This window comes from Formica exsecta, unplaced genomic scaffold (assembly GCF_003651465.1).
Source record: "Formica exsecta isolate Colony F162 unplaced genomic scaffold, ASM365146v1 scaffold138, whole genome shotgun sequence".
NCBI classification, from domain to species: Eukaryota; Metazoa; Arthropoda; class Insecta; order Hymenoptera; family Formicidae; genus Formica; species Formica exsecta.
Window position 1 is genome coordinate 739,068 of NW_021848711.1, and position 16,776 is coordinate 755,843.

Genomic DNA, 16,776 nt, shown 5'->3' on the forward strand with positions numbered 1-16,776 from the left:
GCGTACAGATGAATGGAGATGTTCCCGAATGATTCAACACGTACGAAAATATCCGCGAAGGTTGGGGGGAAAGGGGGAAGTCGTGCCGGTGACTTCCGTCATCCGGATTCCGGCAGAAAAAGCGACAGCCTTCGCGACAACCTTCGCGGTACATTTATTTACATAAAGTCGTTTGAATAAATCATTGTGATAAGAAGAAATAAATAATACATAGAATATCCCTCGAGCGACGAATGTTCCGGCAAGATAAATATATAAAAAAAATATTTATGTATTTTTTAATAATACTGTTCTACATGGCGAAAGTTCAGGAAGAAATTATTATTAATTATATTTTTCTATCTTTATACATCAGATTTTTCATGGCAAATTCTTTAAAATGTTACTATTCAAAATATTAATTATAAAGTTTTATTGTTACGCATATGTCACAATTGTCAGTTGAACGTTATTATACATATTATAATCTTCTATTTTATCATTTGTGCACCTTGTATAATGAGACCTAATTTTTCTATATCGTCCCGATAACTTGCGATGCATCGACAATCAACGTAAGTGACATCCATTCTTTATACGCGTCGTACATGCCGATGGCTTTGACATCTATATTATCATACAGGCAGATTTCGTGGAGCTGCTACTAACTATTATCTTTAACGGACATACTAAATTCTTTTTACTATGACTATAACAGAATAAAATAAAATAGAAGGTAATAAAATATAAAACAAAATATGTATTATAAAATATAAAAACAGATATACTCGCTTATCATAAAAAGAAAATTGTAATTAAATGTAACAAGTATTATATATATATATATATATATATAATCATCATCATCATCATCATTTTCATCATCATTTTCATCATCTTCCTCATTTTCATCGTCGTAATCGTCTTCATCATCATTAACGTCATCGGGAAAAACTTCTACTTGACCCAAACCGCCTCCATCTTCTGGTTTTAAAAGAGCTAGTCCGTTTGCACCGAATCTAAGGCAATCTAAACTCACCTGTACAAATAGACGCATTTTACACATCGCGTTTCGCACATAATGAAATATTTATTATATATAATATATCATGTTTTTACAATTATATGAGAGCAAATTTATATGTAATTTTTTTGCATTTGCGTTACTTCTACAGAAGTATATGTGTGTGTAGATATTCCATAATATTTTTTACAACAACGAATTTTTAAATCTGACCTTAAACACTGTCGTATCCTCGAATTTTCCCTCCATATTGACACACAGATGAAGATTTCTGCCTTGGAAATATATATTATAAAATCTGACGCATGCTCTTATGAACGGTATCCTTGGAAAAGGAACGCACATCGGTCTAGGATTCTTTCCTGAAAATATATAACAAAGAACGAATTAGAAAAAGAATATTATCTGTATAAAAATCTCCGATCTAGAAATTCCTCTCTTTTTCTTTCATCTACAAATTTCGTTGGTCAATCAAACGTGTGGACTTATCTCTGTACACACTACTTACCAGAGACAGTCCTCGTATAAAGGATTCTATCATTCATCAAGATGTGTGCGGTGAAGCTAAACTCATCGGGATCGTACGTGATGTTCACACAGGCCTTCTGTTTCCACCTGTCGTACAAGATCCGCGAGCAACATCCGCAAACGCCACCGAGACACTGACATGGTCCTTGTCTTGTAGCGGTAACCGTTTCATTTCCAGATTGTGACGAATTCGAGGCCTGTCTCAGCAACGTCTTCAGCTGCTTCAAGTCTTCCCGCGATACCGAAAATTCCTCGATCCCGCTGCTAACGATTTTTCCCTCTGTCGTAAGGTTCCTGTCGATCCTCGGCACCGAAGCCGATCGCGTCGCGAGGACGACGATCAATAGCAGCCAGCGAGCGGTCTGCTTCATCCTGTGTCCTTGATCTTGCCCGACGTTTAATCGAGGTAAGACGACATCTCCTCGAGATGTGCTCCTTCCCGGACGATCGAAACTTGACTGGCCGGTTAGTGAACGCTTGTTTGCTGACCCCGTTTTACGGTGAAATTTAGGCTCGGTCGCGAGTCGTTCATTCGCATTTTGTGTCATCAGCTAGAACTCGTTATAACGAAGCAATAGAGATTCTTAGAAAATATTGTCAAGTGTCACAAATATCTTCGATTAAATATAACAAGGATAAAAGATGTAGAAAATTATCTAAAATCACAAATAAACACAATTATTAATTTAGAATTAAATTAATTGATTTTTATTCATTTCTATTATGCAAAATTCTTGAAGGCATTGTCTACAATTAAAACGAGAGTATATTTTAACGATATGAAGATAAATGATATCAATATCCATTCAATGAGTATCCCACAAGATATCAAGGCAAATTCAATGTTATTGCATTATTTTATAATGAAATTAAATACATATATATTTGAACATTTATTATATTTTATTATAATAAATAATAATAATAATAATATATTAATTGCAATAAATATAAAGTTATTTATATGAAGTGTATTATAATAATAAACTCATATAATTATATATAACTATATACACAAATATCACAGCTTTAATTGGCCGATGTTATCTTCCTCTTCGAGCGTCAAATTCAAAGTCTGATTACTTGGTAGCTCGATATATATATATATATATATCATCAATCAAATTTATAACTTACCTCTCCAAAGTATTTTTCAATTTTTACACAATGGTACAAACAGATGGCGACGCAGCCATAAACTCATGCGAGACGCGACGAGCTCACGACACAAATTCTAACCGAAGACCCACTTTCGTGCACGTTCAGTTTCCTCTGCGGGAGTATATCGTCTTGTCCAAGAGAAGAAAGAAAAAGAGGAAAAATATCCAGAACACGCGCAAAGAACGATACGAGTGCAGCGAGAAATTAATGCTGGCTCTTGTTCATTCGTTTGCCCCTCGTGGAATTCTCGAAGCGATTTACGTGAATCGTGTTTTGGCGGTTAAGGAGGGGCCTTTCTCCGGTTAGTAGGTCGAAGAAAGTAGTGGTCAGAATGATGGTTCGTCTTGGTTAATATTTGTTCGTTTGACGGCCGGCCCAGGTCATCGATAGAGCGATAGCTATTAGTATTAGAACTTCTAATTGGATGTCTAATTGACATGCTTAAAAACGATAGCGTTTCTCATAATAAAAATCAAATCATTATTTCGGAAAAATTTGTGCTAATTTTTACACATTTCAAATGTCAAGTAGATATTGGTATAATTTCAAAAATGATTGTTTATAATGAATATAGATTAGAAATTGCTTGGTTCACTCGAATGGCGTTTCAAATGTATAGTTTCCTTCGATTAAATTAAATCGCGCTAAAATCAACAGAATAGATTCTATTATTTCCCGCAGTACTATTTTGAATGACGATTCGATCTTCGCAATTTCCTAAAGTATCGACGAATACCACAAATGACCCACAAACATGTGGGTCATCCCGATCGCGTGCGGGGGACGAACGAGTTTTTACGTAATCTCGTGGAATAATCGTCGATCGGATGCTGCGTGCCTCCAATTTGCGATCCCGCAGTTGCATCGGCGAAGAAAAAACATTAACCGACGATTCCGACGTGCAGTCGCGCTTGCTGACGTGATTAGATTTACATGGCGATTAAGGCGGAGTGATCGCATGTTCCTGACATTGACGTCTCGTGATACGAAGAGACTATTTATGCAATTATAATATCTAACCAATAATCGTTTCCTGGCGATGATTGACGACAGAGTAAATACCCGGTTGCTTCGGGGAGATCGCTTCTTTCGATATAATTATATAACTTTGGAGAAATCGCGATCTTTTTCCGCAGTATCTTTTGACATTGCAAGAAATCTTAATCTTTAATTTTGTCGCGTGACTTTATCAAGCTAGACACACGTCTATTTTTGTCTCTTCAACACGTATCTATGATAATTTCTGATACAAAAAAGTCTTCAATAGTAGATGGACAAGATATGTTTCCGCGTTATTGTAACGAATCGAATTTATTAGTTTTATCAAGCTAGACACACGTCTATTTTTGTCTCTTCAACACGCGTATCTTTGATAATCTCTGATACAAAAAAGTCTTCAATAGTAGATGGACAAGATATGTTTCCGCGTTATTGTAACGAATCGAATTTATTAGCGATGTTCTTTCTTTCAAAAAAAATAATTTTTTACTCGGCCCATTTTGATAGTTACATCAGCACATACTTTGCTCCGTTTTCTATCTCGGAATCACGCGCGAACCATGCCCACGCATTTGTCCGAGAAAGAAAGAAGACAGTGTAATCAATTTGTTGGAATCATAAATGATTTTGCAGTAAATCAATAAACGGCCGACCGTGATTTTTTTCAAACGGTGAAAGCTGAGAGAAGAGACGGTGCTCGCGCGGGAAAAAAAAGAAAAATCTCCGGCGGCGTGTTATTAAATTAGAAAACGTTCGCGCATAAAGAGCTTTTTTGAGCCTGTTGGAAAGTGTTCTCTTGCGTTTACGGAAATTTTGCGCAGTAACGCGTATAGAAACTTAGAGAGGAGCAAGAAGTCGGTAATGTCGATAATTAAATTCGAAAGTAGAACATTTAGCAATCTTACAAAAGTTCCTCGCCAAACTTGACACGGTTATTCAAGAACTGAAAATATTCTTCCCTATCTTACTCCGATCTTGTCGCAGAAAATTTGTGACAACGACAATTTAATGAATGTTTGCCTTCACGGTGAAGAATCGTGCGCGAGAGCGTGAAGATGCCCCCGAGATGACAATGCCTGGAAGAAATTTCCAGAGAGAAGCTCTACATTTCTCTACTTCTTCCCGCTTTCGACAAAATCTCAAAAAAATTGCAGATCTATCTAAAATCGTCAAAGCTTTCCGGCAATCTTGTAGAAAAATCATTATTAAGATGACCTTCCTCCAGAAAGGAACTAGAGATAATAATCCTCAAAGAGTAGCCCAGTCTCTTTTGTCCCCTGGTTTGTAGCCCCACGAGCGTCGCGGAGGGGCGCGGCGCCATTGGCCGAGTCCCCATCTGTGCTAGTACCAAGCTGATGGAGAAGAAGGAGGTCACCCGGTCACCCAGATGAAGTTCCTTGCCCCCTCGTCGCGTCGCGTCGCGTCGACGATGCTCAATCCCCAGGGTGCCCCACCGTCTCGACGTACCCGACCAATCCTGTCCCCTGTTTTCGTGCCGACCGCCAAACTGGTCGGCGATCCTACACCCGCGGTACCGGCGCCGTGTCCAGATTTAAGCTTCTTCTTTGCCGGGCAGGATCTCCGAAGATCCTTCTCATCCGTTGCGCGCGTCAGTGAATCCGCGCGAAAGTACCCGCGCGATCTTGATCAGCCGAGGATCTTGCTGCTCGAGGGATCGTTTTTAGCCGAGCGCTCTGTTTTGATTTGAACAAACGTCATCTTGAAGAACATCATGGCTATGAAAGCTACGATCTTGATGCTGATGATCACACTGGTGGTCGTCGCGTCCGCCGGATTGCTCGGTGAGCTGTTGGGACTCATTGTGATCGAAATTTGATTAAATACGCTGGTGCGAAAATTCAGGCTTGCGTAGAGATACAGATGATGTCGACGTGCGTCGGAGATTTCAACGTCCGGAAGACGGGTGCACGTGTGTTTGCTTTGCTTTCTGATCGATTGCGATCATTTTCGATCATATGATAAACACAAAAAGCGATTGTTTTTTATTCGCGTGGAAAACAAAAAGTAGTTAAATTTATCTTGCTTGTCATAAATATACATTGTGGATCGCGTAATTTGAAAATTTTTATTGGAAATAAATAATTATATTTTATATTTTATTATTTTATCAGAGAATAAGCTTGTTGACATAGTTTTACAGAAAAATCTAGTTTTCAACAATATTTTTGCAATCTCTTTAATAATCTTAAATATATTGATTCTTTATTTATGATTACATAAATATTGTTTAAAATATATGCTGTGCAAATTCAAATTAATAATATTCCGTTTTGAATAAACACACGTAAAATTTTCTCATATAAATTCGTAAAGTAAAAGATTTACGAGAGATACAATAATTAGAGAAAAGTCCTTTAATTTTATCTTCATCGACCTTAAGTTTTCTTTGTCTTTATATTATTCTGTCTTTATCCTCAAAAATGTGACAAGAGCTGTCCTCAAAATTGTCATTCGGCGCCTCGGTTCAACAAGAAAGTCCGTCAATAGAAATTCACATTGACACGCTTAACACTCAGCATGTAGTTTCCCGCATCTATTGTGGGCATAAATGCTGTCGCAGTTAGCTGCCTGATTCGTCATTCCGATCGCCGAGAAAAAGAGAGAGAGAGAGAGAGAGAGAGAAATTCCAAAGCAAACTTTTACGACGCAGTGAAACGCGCGTAGAAATTCGGCTTCCATTTGACTTTCGATCGACGGCGACTTTCGTTTCGTTCTGATTTCTCTGCACCGAGTTTCTCTGCCCGTACGCGGCGTTTCTTATCTCTCGCACCGCACATGCACCGCCACGTGTCTTCTGTCCGCAGAGACCCTGCTCTCGTGGGACCTGCCAGAGATCGAGGCGAGATCGACCACGTCTCAGTCCAAGTGCCTGTGCCAGACTTCCGGTTGTCTCTGCTGCGTCGACCTGAATTTGACAGCCGCGATCGATATAGGTGGCCCGGTTTGCATCAATCTCAGGCAGAAGGAGCAGAATGTGACTCTGAATCTGACTTATCGCGATAATCCCGTTCATAATGCGACGACAAGGATCGGCAAGTAGTAACAAAAATATTATAATAACAATAATAATAAAAATAATGAAGTGTCTTCTATTTGCATTAAATGTCAAAATTAATCAAATTTTTTAAATGCAACTTTAAATTATCAACATTAATTACACCCGTTAATTTGAAATAAAATTAAATGAGAAAAAAATGATTAATTGTACATTGATTAATTATACATTTTTCTCCCCATGCGACCTCTTATATTTTCCACTTTCATATATCTATCGATATAATTAAATTTTCACTCTTCGATATCCGCACTTTTGCAGCGAATGCGGCCAATAAGCCGACATGCATGAGCCTCTTGTTAGACGTGGCGCAAATCTGCGCGAGATTTACGTCGGTGAAGCAAGCCGACATCGGTGGCTACGACGGTTGCATAGCGATCGAGCCGGTTCTGTTGGACAGGGCACTAGCCACGTATCATATGGGATGCTTCAATTTCCACCAAGGGGTCCGGCAGATAGAAACGCCCGCGTAAGTAGCAATACCTCTTCGTCCGGAAGCTCATATTTTCATATAACGCACGATTAATCTCGGCAAAATTTCTTTTTTTTTTTTTTCCTAACAAATCCTACGCAGCATCACGGAGACGACGGAATCCGTCGCCGAAACTACGGACGACGAGGACGACAGCTTAAATACCGATGAGCTGATCGCCGCGGTATCCGCCAGCGCCGAGCAGGGTATCGCGCTGTTCACTCAATGGCTGGGTCTCAATCTTAATCCGAAGCTGAATCTGACGGGCAAGGAGAATGAACCATCGCAACAGAACTATCAACAGAAAGCTGACTCCTCGAGATCGGCCCGTAATATGGCGGACGTCCAGAGCGACAGGAGCGACGAGCGATTTAAGCAGCTGTTGAGCGCCCAGGACAACGTTCTGAAGGGCTCGGCGACCATCGGACAGTCCAACGGCATGGAGACCACCTTCGTCTATTCCAAACCGACCGATCTGATAACCGAGAGGAACGCGACCGAGGAGGCCAAGAGGAAACTCGAAGCGGAGGTCGCCGCGCCGCAGCATCGGGTCGTGGTGCCGAAGGAATCGAGGAGAGGAGGAAACGTCAATGAGATCTGATGCGCTCAACTCGGTCGTCGCGAAAAATTGATCACCGACGACGCCTTCTTTAGAGCTTTAGGATGCCGCACATAGACTATACTTGTATGTATGCACGCGGAGCTGGGCTGATGGAGAGAAGATCGTCGCTTCGTTCGGCTGTTGCTCATCAGAGTTAGCCACAGATAATTCGATCTTCATAATTACAATCGTGATAATATCTTGAGACTCTGATATAATGGCGGTAGATTGTCAATCCGCGCAAAAAGAGAATTGTGAATATGAAATAATTAAATTGGTAATAATATTATTTAATTGATAAAAGTAAAGAAATAAAATTCCCTTTTTTTATTATCAGGCTATATGTAAGAATTATTATTGATTGTTTTTTGATAATTTCGAGTTATATTTATGTATATAATATCTGATAAAATATTTCACAAACTTTAAGTTATGTAATCCTTCTGCAATTCTCTTTCATTTTCATGCGCGGTTTTCGCTATATTATTCAATTTCATAATATACGGAACAATAAAATTTCATCTTTATTAATTTAACTATCAGCTAATACGTCGACGAGCTTTATTTTGATTCATCGCACGTGTGTTTTGAAATCGCGAAAGCCGCGCTTACACTTGCCCAGCTCCATCAGTATGATCTCTCGTGTTTGTGATCACGTTTGCTCTCGATTTTACTTGAAAATCGTCGCCGCTCTCGGGACGATACTAACCTTCAATAATCACTCACTAAATCTCGACTAAACATATGTTCGATCCGCTACGGTTTTAAGGAAAAATACCTGACCAGAATCGCGTTAACTTGCGATACGTTTATCTTAAAAATAGGGAGGCGGAATAAAAATCACACAACGACATGAAATTTCGGTAAATATATAGATGTCGTCCAATAAACATAAGCGTTTTCATTATGCGTATATTATTTATTTCTTCGTTTTTTCTTCACGCGTACCAAGTATAGAAAATGACAGTTTTATGTCGCCTGTGTATGTATATACATGCAAAAATTTGAGTTATACAATACTTGCACTCATTTGCTGCAGACCGTACACGTCGTTTATATTCAAAAACGATATATACAGAGATTTCACTGAAAAAAGAATAATTACATGTGCGTGCGCCAACGCAATCGATTACATCACGATATGATCTCAATCTTCCGTTAACTTGGGCGCGGCGTGCTCTAATTAATATTATAAATTAAAATATACAAAACGAGATAAGAAGCCAATGTGATTCCTCTGTTATAGGTCGAAACCGTAAATTTTATGCGCAAATTCTTTCTCAACGCGATGCTAGAGTAAATTGTATACTTTTGCACACTATTTATATAGCTTGAAAGTTGAATAAAATTGTTTGACGAGAGATTTCTTTCTTTATTTAATCCTTTCCTTGCAAAATTATTTTTAACACTATCGACAAGCGAGTATGCCTGTGTCTATCTTTATTTGCGCATAAAAAATGTTTGAAAACATTTTTCTCTAAAAAAGCATTTTTTTATGATAAAATAAATATAAATAAGTCAGGAATATCTTTCAAAGAGAAAATATTTCTCCAAAAATTCATTCTTTAAAAAATAATTATATGAGGGAATTAATATATTAATTATTAAAATTTATTTTTTTTTTAATATTCATAAATATAAACCAAAAAAACTAAATCATAAAAGATAAATTTATCTGTATTCTACATTTCCGAAAATCTCTGTAAATAATATTCAAATTGTACAGCTCTCTAAAATGTACATACGCGACTTAAATTAGTATGACGACGATCGTACGGTCCGAAAAGAAAAATTGCAATGGACAACATTAAGAAGATTGGAAGACGAAAAATAGCTGCGTTGTATTGTCTTGGTCGGAATTGTACGCGAGTTTTATACGTCCCTTATATTTAACAATAAAAATGGTTATAAATGTATAAACGAGACTTTTCTTATAAAAATTGTCACCAACTTGTCATGCATGATAGTTTCGACACTGCCAACACTGATTCCGACTTTGTAGACTGATCACAAAACATTTTATTCGACTGATGTCGAAAACTAGGATATTATTGCATGTGTGTGTCGTCTTAAAAACAAAATAAGTATACAAACTATTTTAAGCGGAATGTCGGATTTCTGACAAACGCAAATTATTTCGGAAAATTTAAACCAAATCTTCATTTTTTTTTGTTTCTATGTTAAGAGTATTTACTCTCTCATTAAAATTCTTACACTTAATAATAAATGGAAGAGATGCTTCCGGAATTAATTGTTCTCATTTATTATGTAGAGCATACATTACATTCGCAATGTAGCACCGTCGAATTAGCGGCAATCCTAAATACTAATCATTATTATTAATCGATTATACAATTCGTTACACCTTGGAAAATCGATATAAGAAATATATCTGTGTATGTATGTATCACCGTATATATTTATATATAAAACTACTTTTTTGCGTTTTTCTTTCGTCGTCGCAATTATAAAAAAAGTCTTCAAAAGAAAATATTACAGATCGACTAGATGCTAATAATGTTGCTTCCATTTAAAGTAAACGCGTGTTTCGATGAAAATATATATGTATATGTATAATATATATATAATATATAGATATGCGCGCTTTTCTCTATATATGTGTTTTTCGTCTTTGTAGTAAAAATATTTTTTGGGCTTCATCTTTGGGCGTCTTCGTTAGTCTACGGTTAGAAATTAATTCTGTTCCTTAACTCTGCGATAACATTTCTGAATATCGTATGCCTAATTGCAAGAGTTTGTATAAAGAAAATGTGTGTAGATGATAATATTTTATTTCGGAAAAGTGTCAATTCTCATTATTGTTATTTTGAATTATTCGATAAAAAATTTAATGAAGAATTTGATAAAAGATTCGATTATCGCCTTTTCGTCACTTTGAACATCCCTGCATTTTTCTTTCCCAACAAAGTTAAATTCTCCCGATTCAGGCATACACGTATTACTCTCGATCAGGCCATTAGACATAATCCTCGTAAAACTGATACCTCGATCAATTCCGTTCATTTCGTTGATTTTTGCACACATGTCAATAATAAATGTTTCACTCGTCATTAATAATTATACAAAAATCGCAGATTATTTTTTTCGTTTTACAAAAATAAATCGTCTATTAATCACACTAATTGGAGGACTTCGTTGCATAGTATATTCGATAAGTATTAGTATTCCGTAAAAATTCCTCTCAATTTATTCGTTCGATTCATCTATTTTCTATTCGTGTATATCTGTATGAATAAACGTGAGAAAACGCGATCGAGTCGAAAGCTTGAACGATTCTTCGTTACATTAAAATACGTCTAGTAATTTTAAATAGCATTAGACGATGATTATGAGTTATCGATAAATATTAATGTTTGATATATGTGGGGTAACCGAATAGAGATATCGGCCACGTTGTACGATAAAATGCTTTTTGATTGGACAGCATCCACATTTGATTACGTGAGGTCAGACACATTGCTTATTACCGACTCGTTCTCCTTCTGAGCGATCATCGGTTTTATATCATTCTTATATCGATAAAATGAAGCGTAAATCTCTTGATAATGTATAAATTCCTTGATTCATGTTCGTAAGCGCTTCTCGTTGTCCTGGTAAGCTCCATCCTCGTTTTGAATATACAACGAATCTTTTAATAATTTCGTTGAAACTTACCGCAGACGCAAAAATGAGCTGATAATTTTATCATTCCGCCTTCAAAATCTTAATCCCGAAAATGTGAGACAAATATAGATCCGCTTTTTCCAGCTGCACTTTTTCGGGCCTTGCGTTCATTTCTTCTTAAGGCCTCAAAATTTTGCAATCATCTTCAAGAAGAAAAATTTAATCGAGTACGAAAAAAAATTAGAAATAAAATTATAATATAAGTATATAGTAGAAATTTAATATAAATTTGTCTCACAAAACGAGAGTCAAGAGAGTGAAAGTGGTTCATGACAATTTACTTCAATTTATCGCGTATTATTGCCAGCAATAATTATCGATATTGCTATATTATGAATATTCGTGAAATATGAAAGAGATTAAGTTTATGAAAGTACGGCAGATAGGAAAATCGTTCGTTGTCGCGAATTTATTTGACGGGTTGTCTCGGAGCGGGAGGATTAACCGGAGCCAGAGTCAAGGATTCTCTCTTCTTCTTATTCACGCGACGTCCTACGTGCAGGACAACATCCCCGGCCTTTACGGACTTGAATTCAGCGATAGCCTCGGCGTGGGTCATACCATGAAGAGGTTTCGAATTTATCGATAAAATTTCGTCCCCTGCAAACGTAGAAAATTTCGCCAAATATTCTCTGTATCACATTTGAAAATGTGATATAATATATTTATGATAAAATAATAGAATTATAATTTAAAGAATACAAGTTAAATTTCAAATATATAATTGAAAAAAAAAGATAAAATTATTATTGTAAAACATCATCTTATAAAAATATTCTCATTTTGATTTGTTAAAATTAAAAAAAAGATCGAAAATAAATTTAACTTATTCAACATGACTTTACCTTCTTTGACAGCACCTAGATCGGCGGCTTGGCCATTGGGAAAAACGGTTTTCACGTAAATCCCCATATTTCCGCGAGGACTGTCGGTACCGCCGACGATACTGAAGCCGAGTCCCTTATGCCCGGGACCTTTAAGAAATCTAGCGGTCAATATCGTGAAGGACGCACCGCCCTTACCAGGTCTTGGCAAGGTACAGAAGCGCGACTCCTCGCCCTCGGCGCCCTCGTCGATGTCTTCGAGTTCCGAGTCCGTATTCAGACCTTCATCCGCATCTTGAGTACCCTAAAAGAAAATTGGCACGTCGTCTTTAATCGAAGCAAAAATTCTAGAAAAAAAATTTCAGCTAAATATATAATAAGGATGTGTGCTTTTAATTTATCAATTTTTTATACATCGATTTTTTCTAGCTTTTTCTTTACGTTTGTTATTTTAAAAAATGTTAAATTAAGTTTCGTTAAAAAAAAAAAAATATTAAGATCTACTTACTTGCCAAGTCTTCAAGTTCGCGCCCGAAGAGCTAGGGATATTCGCGACGCTTCTACTGTTGAGTCTTCTCGGGTTCCTCTTACCAGGACTCCTGTCAGCACCCAGACTACACGGTGCGTCGTCTTTGTTACCACTGCCGGCAGCCTCGCCCGTGTAATTGTTCACCTGTCCACCAACTTTGAAGTCGGTGGACCTCTTCCTCGGCGTCACTCTGGGTATATGTATCTCCTCGAACGACGACTCCGACGGATTTCTAGTCTTAGCGCTCTTCTGGAAGTGCATGTTCTCGTACGAGTGTTCTCTGGTTTCGGAATTGCTTCTGGCCAGGTGTCTTCCCGCGTAAGGACTGCCCGAGATCAAATCATCCCTGTGACTGCTTTGACGTTGAAAACGTACGTTCTCATAAGAATGATCGTGCACGCTGGCATCGCGGTTTTCTGAATTGCTGCGTTGAAGAACGGGGCGAGTTCTCGGGCAGCAGGACGGCGAGGATCTCGAGAACACCACGTTCTCGTAGAGATCCTTCTGCTCGTAGCTATCCTGGGAATAAGTGAAAGCGTTGCCGTTGCCAGTAAGAGGACCGGCGCAGTGAGGTGAGTTCGGAACGCTGCTCTCCGCCAGGGTCTCCAAATTATCGTGAAAGGGATAGGGCGGAAGGGACGTGGGCTCGCTCGAGTCGTAACGATTCTCCTCAAAGGTCTGACTGGACGATGACGAGGTGAGTGGACTTGGCACATAAAAATTCGAGGCGTTGTCCTTTTGCGGGGGAAACACTTCTGTCACGCTGAGAGCCTTCCGCTTCCTGATGCCGGCGTTTATCTTGCTGAACTTGCTGCGGAGCACGTGCTGGATATCGGCAATTCCCTTCGTCGTGCCTGCAAGTATTCGTTATCAAGTATATACGCGTGAAGTATAAGACGTAGACTTTATATTGAAGTAATATAGAATGTACATTTATCTCTTAAGTATTTCAGTATTCAATTTTATTTTAATATATAATTATATATAATATATAATTTTAATACTTTAATATTTAATATTTTAATATTCTTTAACTTCTGTATTTTAAATAAATAATTAATTTCAATGAAGATAGAAATAAATTGCACCAACCTAGTTGAATTACATTTTTTTTCAAGTCGATTAAAATTTACCTGGCAGCCTCAAAGAACTAGTCTGTAACAGTTTCTTCGACGAATTCCCATCCTGAAGACTCTTCGCGGCCGGCGAGGCCTCTCTGCTAGCCGGTGTCGACCTCACCGCGTGTATAACACCATGATTCCCGCCACCCTGTATCAGCGCCTCCTGCGGCTCCGATGACTCCTGCACGGAGCATCTTCGTCGCAGTTTCCGCCAGCGCTGACTGATGCTCTTGTTCCACAGGTTCAAGTCTGAAATGAAAATAAAATCCCTCAGGATACATCGCTCGAGGATAAGAATAAGAATCATTAATTCTCTCGCTCGACTCGAAAATGCACTTGAGTATCGTTTCTAAAAAAAAAAAAAAGGAAAAAATAACTGTTCCGCTTCCCGGTCGTCAGGCTTTAACGACCGGAAACACTTATCTCTTCACTACACGAGGTGGCACGACATCTTTCTATTTACACGCAGATAACGAGTTGGGCCTGACGAAAAGACGCGTCACGGCTTGGATGAATGTAACGGTAACGATAGGACACTATCGAGAGTAAAACAACGCCGAGCGAGTGGTGACTTGTGCACGGATATGAAACATACTGGTGGCCGTTCTTGCTCGAATATATTATTACTTTGAAACAAAATCAAAACTCAGAGAGAATAATAATATGTTATTGTATTTTAATGTATACCAATATAAATAATTTTCCTATAAAAATGTATCTCACAAAATAAACACGATAAATAATAAATATAAATAAGTAAAATAAAAATAAAATATATAGGATGAGTCACTGAAAATTATCACCCGTCATAAATTTTAAGATGGATATTTTATAAAATAAATAAATGTTTTAGAGATAAAATTACTTTTAACTTGTAAGATTATTTTTGTAATTAGTTTTGAGAGGGACATTTTCTGTAGTCAGCACGATTCTGTTCCAAGCGTTTGCGAGACTTCAAGGCCATCTCCAAGTTTTTTTTTATTATAGAATCATATTTTTTCTACATAAATCGATTCTCTTCATTATTCTACATAAAAGAGTATCAAGATATAATCTTAAAAAAAATCGATATTAACAAAATATTTTATAATTTATTTTAACATATTAAACTATAAAATTAAACCTATATTTTGTAAAGTGTATGTGTGTACTCACGTTTCTAATAAATTTTTTTTCTCTAAGTTTTTCACTGAAAAATTGCAGTGTAACTGTTCAAAATTTTTAAAACCTATATTTTATTTTTTTTAATTTAAATTTCTATCAAATACTAAAATAATAAATAAAATTAATATCAATATTTATAATATCGATATTTTATTAGATAAACTATCAAAGAGGAAAGCAATTTAAAAACATCCATGTTGCGGTGAATTTTTATCAGATAAATTACAAAAACTTCTCATTCCGTCGTGCATCTCATACCACCGACTTAATTACGCGATTCAATCACAACACTATCCAATTCGTAATTACAATTCAATATAGTCTCCATATCTTCCTCGTAGCATCCACGTGGAAAACAATGAGATCAGCCACGAAGTGACGTCAATTTCGCGGATTCGACTTCTCTCTCCCTCTTCCGTCTCGGCGCACCTTGAACGGCAACCTTGAAGAAAGCCGGAGCATAACGCGTCTCGCGCATCGCGTATCCGTCATGTGTTGTCATAAATTATTGAAGCCGATGACGAATTTTACGGCGCGCGGTCAGGTCGGGTCGGGTTCGCGAGAATTAATGCGGCTATCAAGTCCACACGTTGATATTTTTGATCATTGTCCGAGGCGCTCGATGATACCGGGTGCGTACGGCGTTCGTCGCTGCGACGCACTGACGCCGGCTGCGCTTATCCCGGCAACGGAGTTTCCGTCATCCTGTGTAAAACGCACTTTCACTTCTCGTATCTCTCTCCGGATGCGTCTGATTTTACGAGGCCTTTTCAGCCGCGCCGACCGGACGTTGCGCTTACCGATGCACTTTAAACCACCTTGTATATATGTAAGACCATGCACACTCAGGTGAATCTGTCTAATTGGCTTTGATTTCATTCGCACGTCAGTGCAAAATTATGACATCGATATTTTTCGATGTAATTTTTAAATTACCTTCAGGATTTTTTAAAAACGATCGTATCAAATCGATTGGAGGAATTTTTATTAGAAATTTCTGGGAAATAACTATTGGATATCTTTCTCTGAGGAATCTTCATCTCATGAAACTTGTATACATATATATATCTCGGTAAATTCCTGGAATACTTTACAAAATGGACATATATAGTTTGGAATGAGGCATAACTCCTAGAATCTCAATTTCAATCCTGAAGCGTTCCAATCTTATCTCAAAAAGCGGTGCAATAAATACGATTGGAAATGGACCTGTGTATTCATAAAAATTTTTCCGATATCTCACCATCTCCATATCTGAAAATCTCACCATCACTCAAAGTATACCTGATAGATAAAATTATGTAATTTTTTATACAAAATTAAATTTCTAACGTTATATATTATATATTAAATACTTTACATTTTACAATTTATCAATGAAAAAAGATTTATTTTGAAATTACAGGTTTATTTTGCAATTTACTTTGAAAGAAGGTAAATAAATTTAACACGATTAGAAATACTCTTCATTGAACATTATTGTTTATTTAATTTGTAATTATTATCCGTCATCACATTATGTCTTTGTCTCCAAGATAGCTTAATCCGAGATTTCGATAAGAAAGTTTAATCCAGGAACAAGTCAACTCCATTAATAGAGGCTTAGAAAGAGTG

General features: G+C 37.3%; 3 protein-coding genes across 4 annotated transcripts in view; 1 reads left to right on the forward strand and 2 right to left on the reverse strand.

The window, feature by feature from the left end:
- Nucleotides 1–682: 682 nt before the first annotated feature.
- LOC115245995 lies at nucleotides 683–1,902 on the reverse strand. Its single transcript, XM_029824539.1, has 4 exons — nucleotides 1,512–1,902; nucleotides 1,217–1,365; nucleotides 827–1,018; nucleotides 683–688 (listed from the first exon to the last, which is right to left on the reverse strand). Exons 1-4 carry the CDS (start codon nucleotides 1,900–1,902, stop codon nucleotides 683–685), a joined length of 738 nt encoding a protein of 245 aa, XP_029680399.1.
- Nucleotides 1,903–5,423: 3,521 nt separating this feature from the next.
- LOC115245996 lies at nucleotides 5,424–7,840 on the forward strand. The gene is made up of 4 exons (XM_029824541.1): nucleotides 5,424–5,493; nucleotides 6,517–6,744; nucleotides 7,029–7,236; nucleotides 7,342–7,840. Exons 1-4 carry the CDS (start codon nucleotides 5,424–5,426, stop codon nucleotides 7,838–7,840), a joined length of 1,005 nt encoding a protein of 334 aa, XP_029680401.1.
- Nucleotides 7,841–8,744: 904 nt separating this feature from the next.
- Nucleotides 8,745–16,776, reverse strand: part of LOC115246013 — a 31,852-nt gene continuing 23,820 nt past the window's right edge. For both annotated transcript variants that reach the window (XM_029824574.1, XM_029824573.1), the window contains 4 exons: nucleotides 14,011–14,247; nucleotides 12,857–13,731; nucleotides 12,370–12,652; nucleotides 8,745–12,124 (listed from right to left, as the gene is read on the reverse strand). In XM_029824574.1, coding sequence (XP_029680434.1) covers nucleotides 11,934–12,124; nucleotides 12,370–12,652; nucleotides 12,857–13,731; nucleotides 14,011–14,247 — 1,586 coding nt within the window. In that variant the 3' untranslated portion in view covers nucleotides 8,745–11,933. The remainder of the gene's footprint in view (nucleotides 12,125–12,369; nucleotides 12,653–12,856; nucleotides 13,732–14,010; nucleotides 14,248–16,776) is intronic.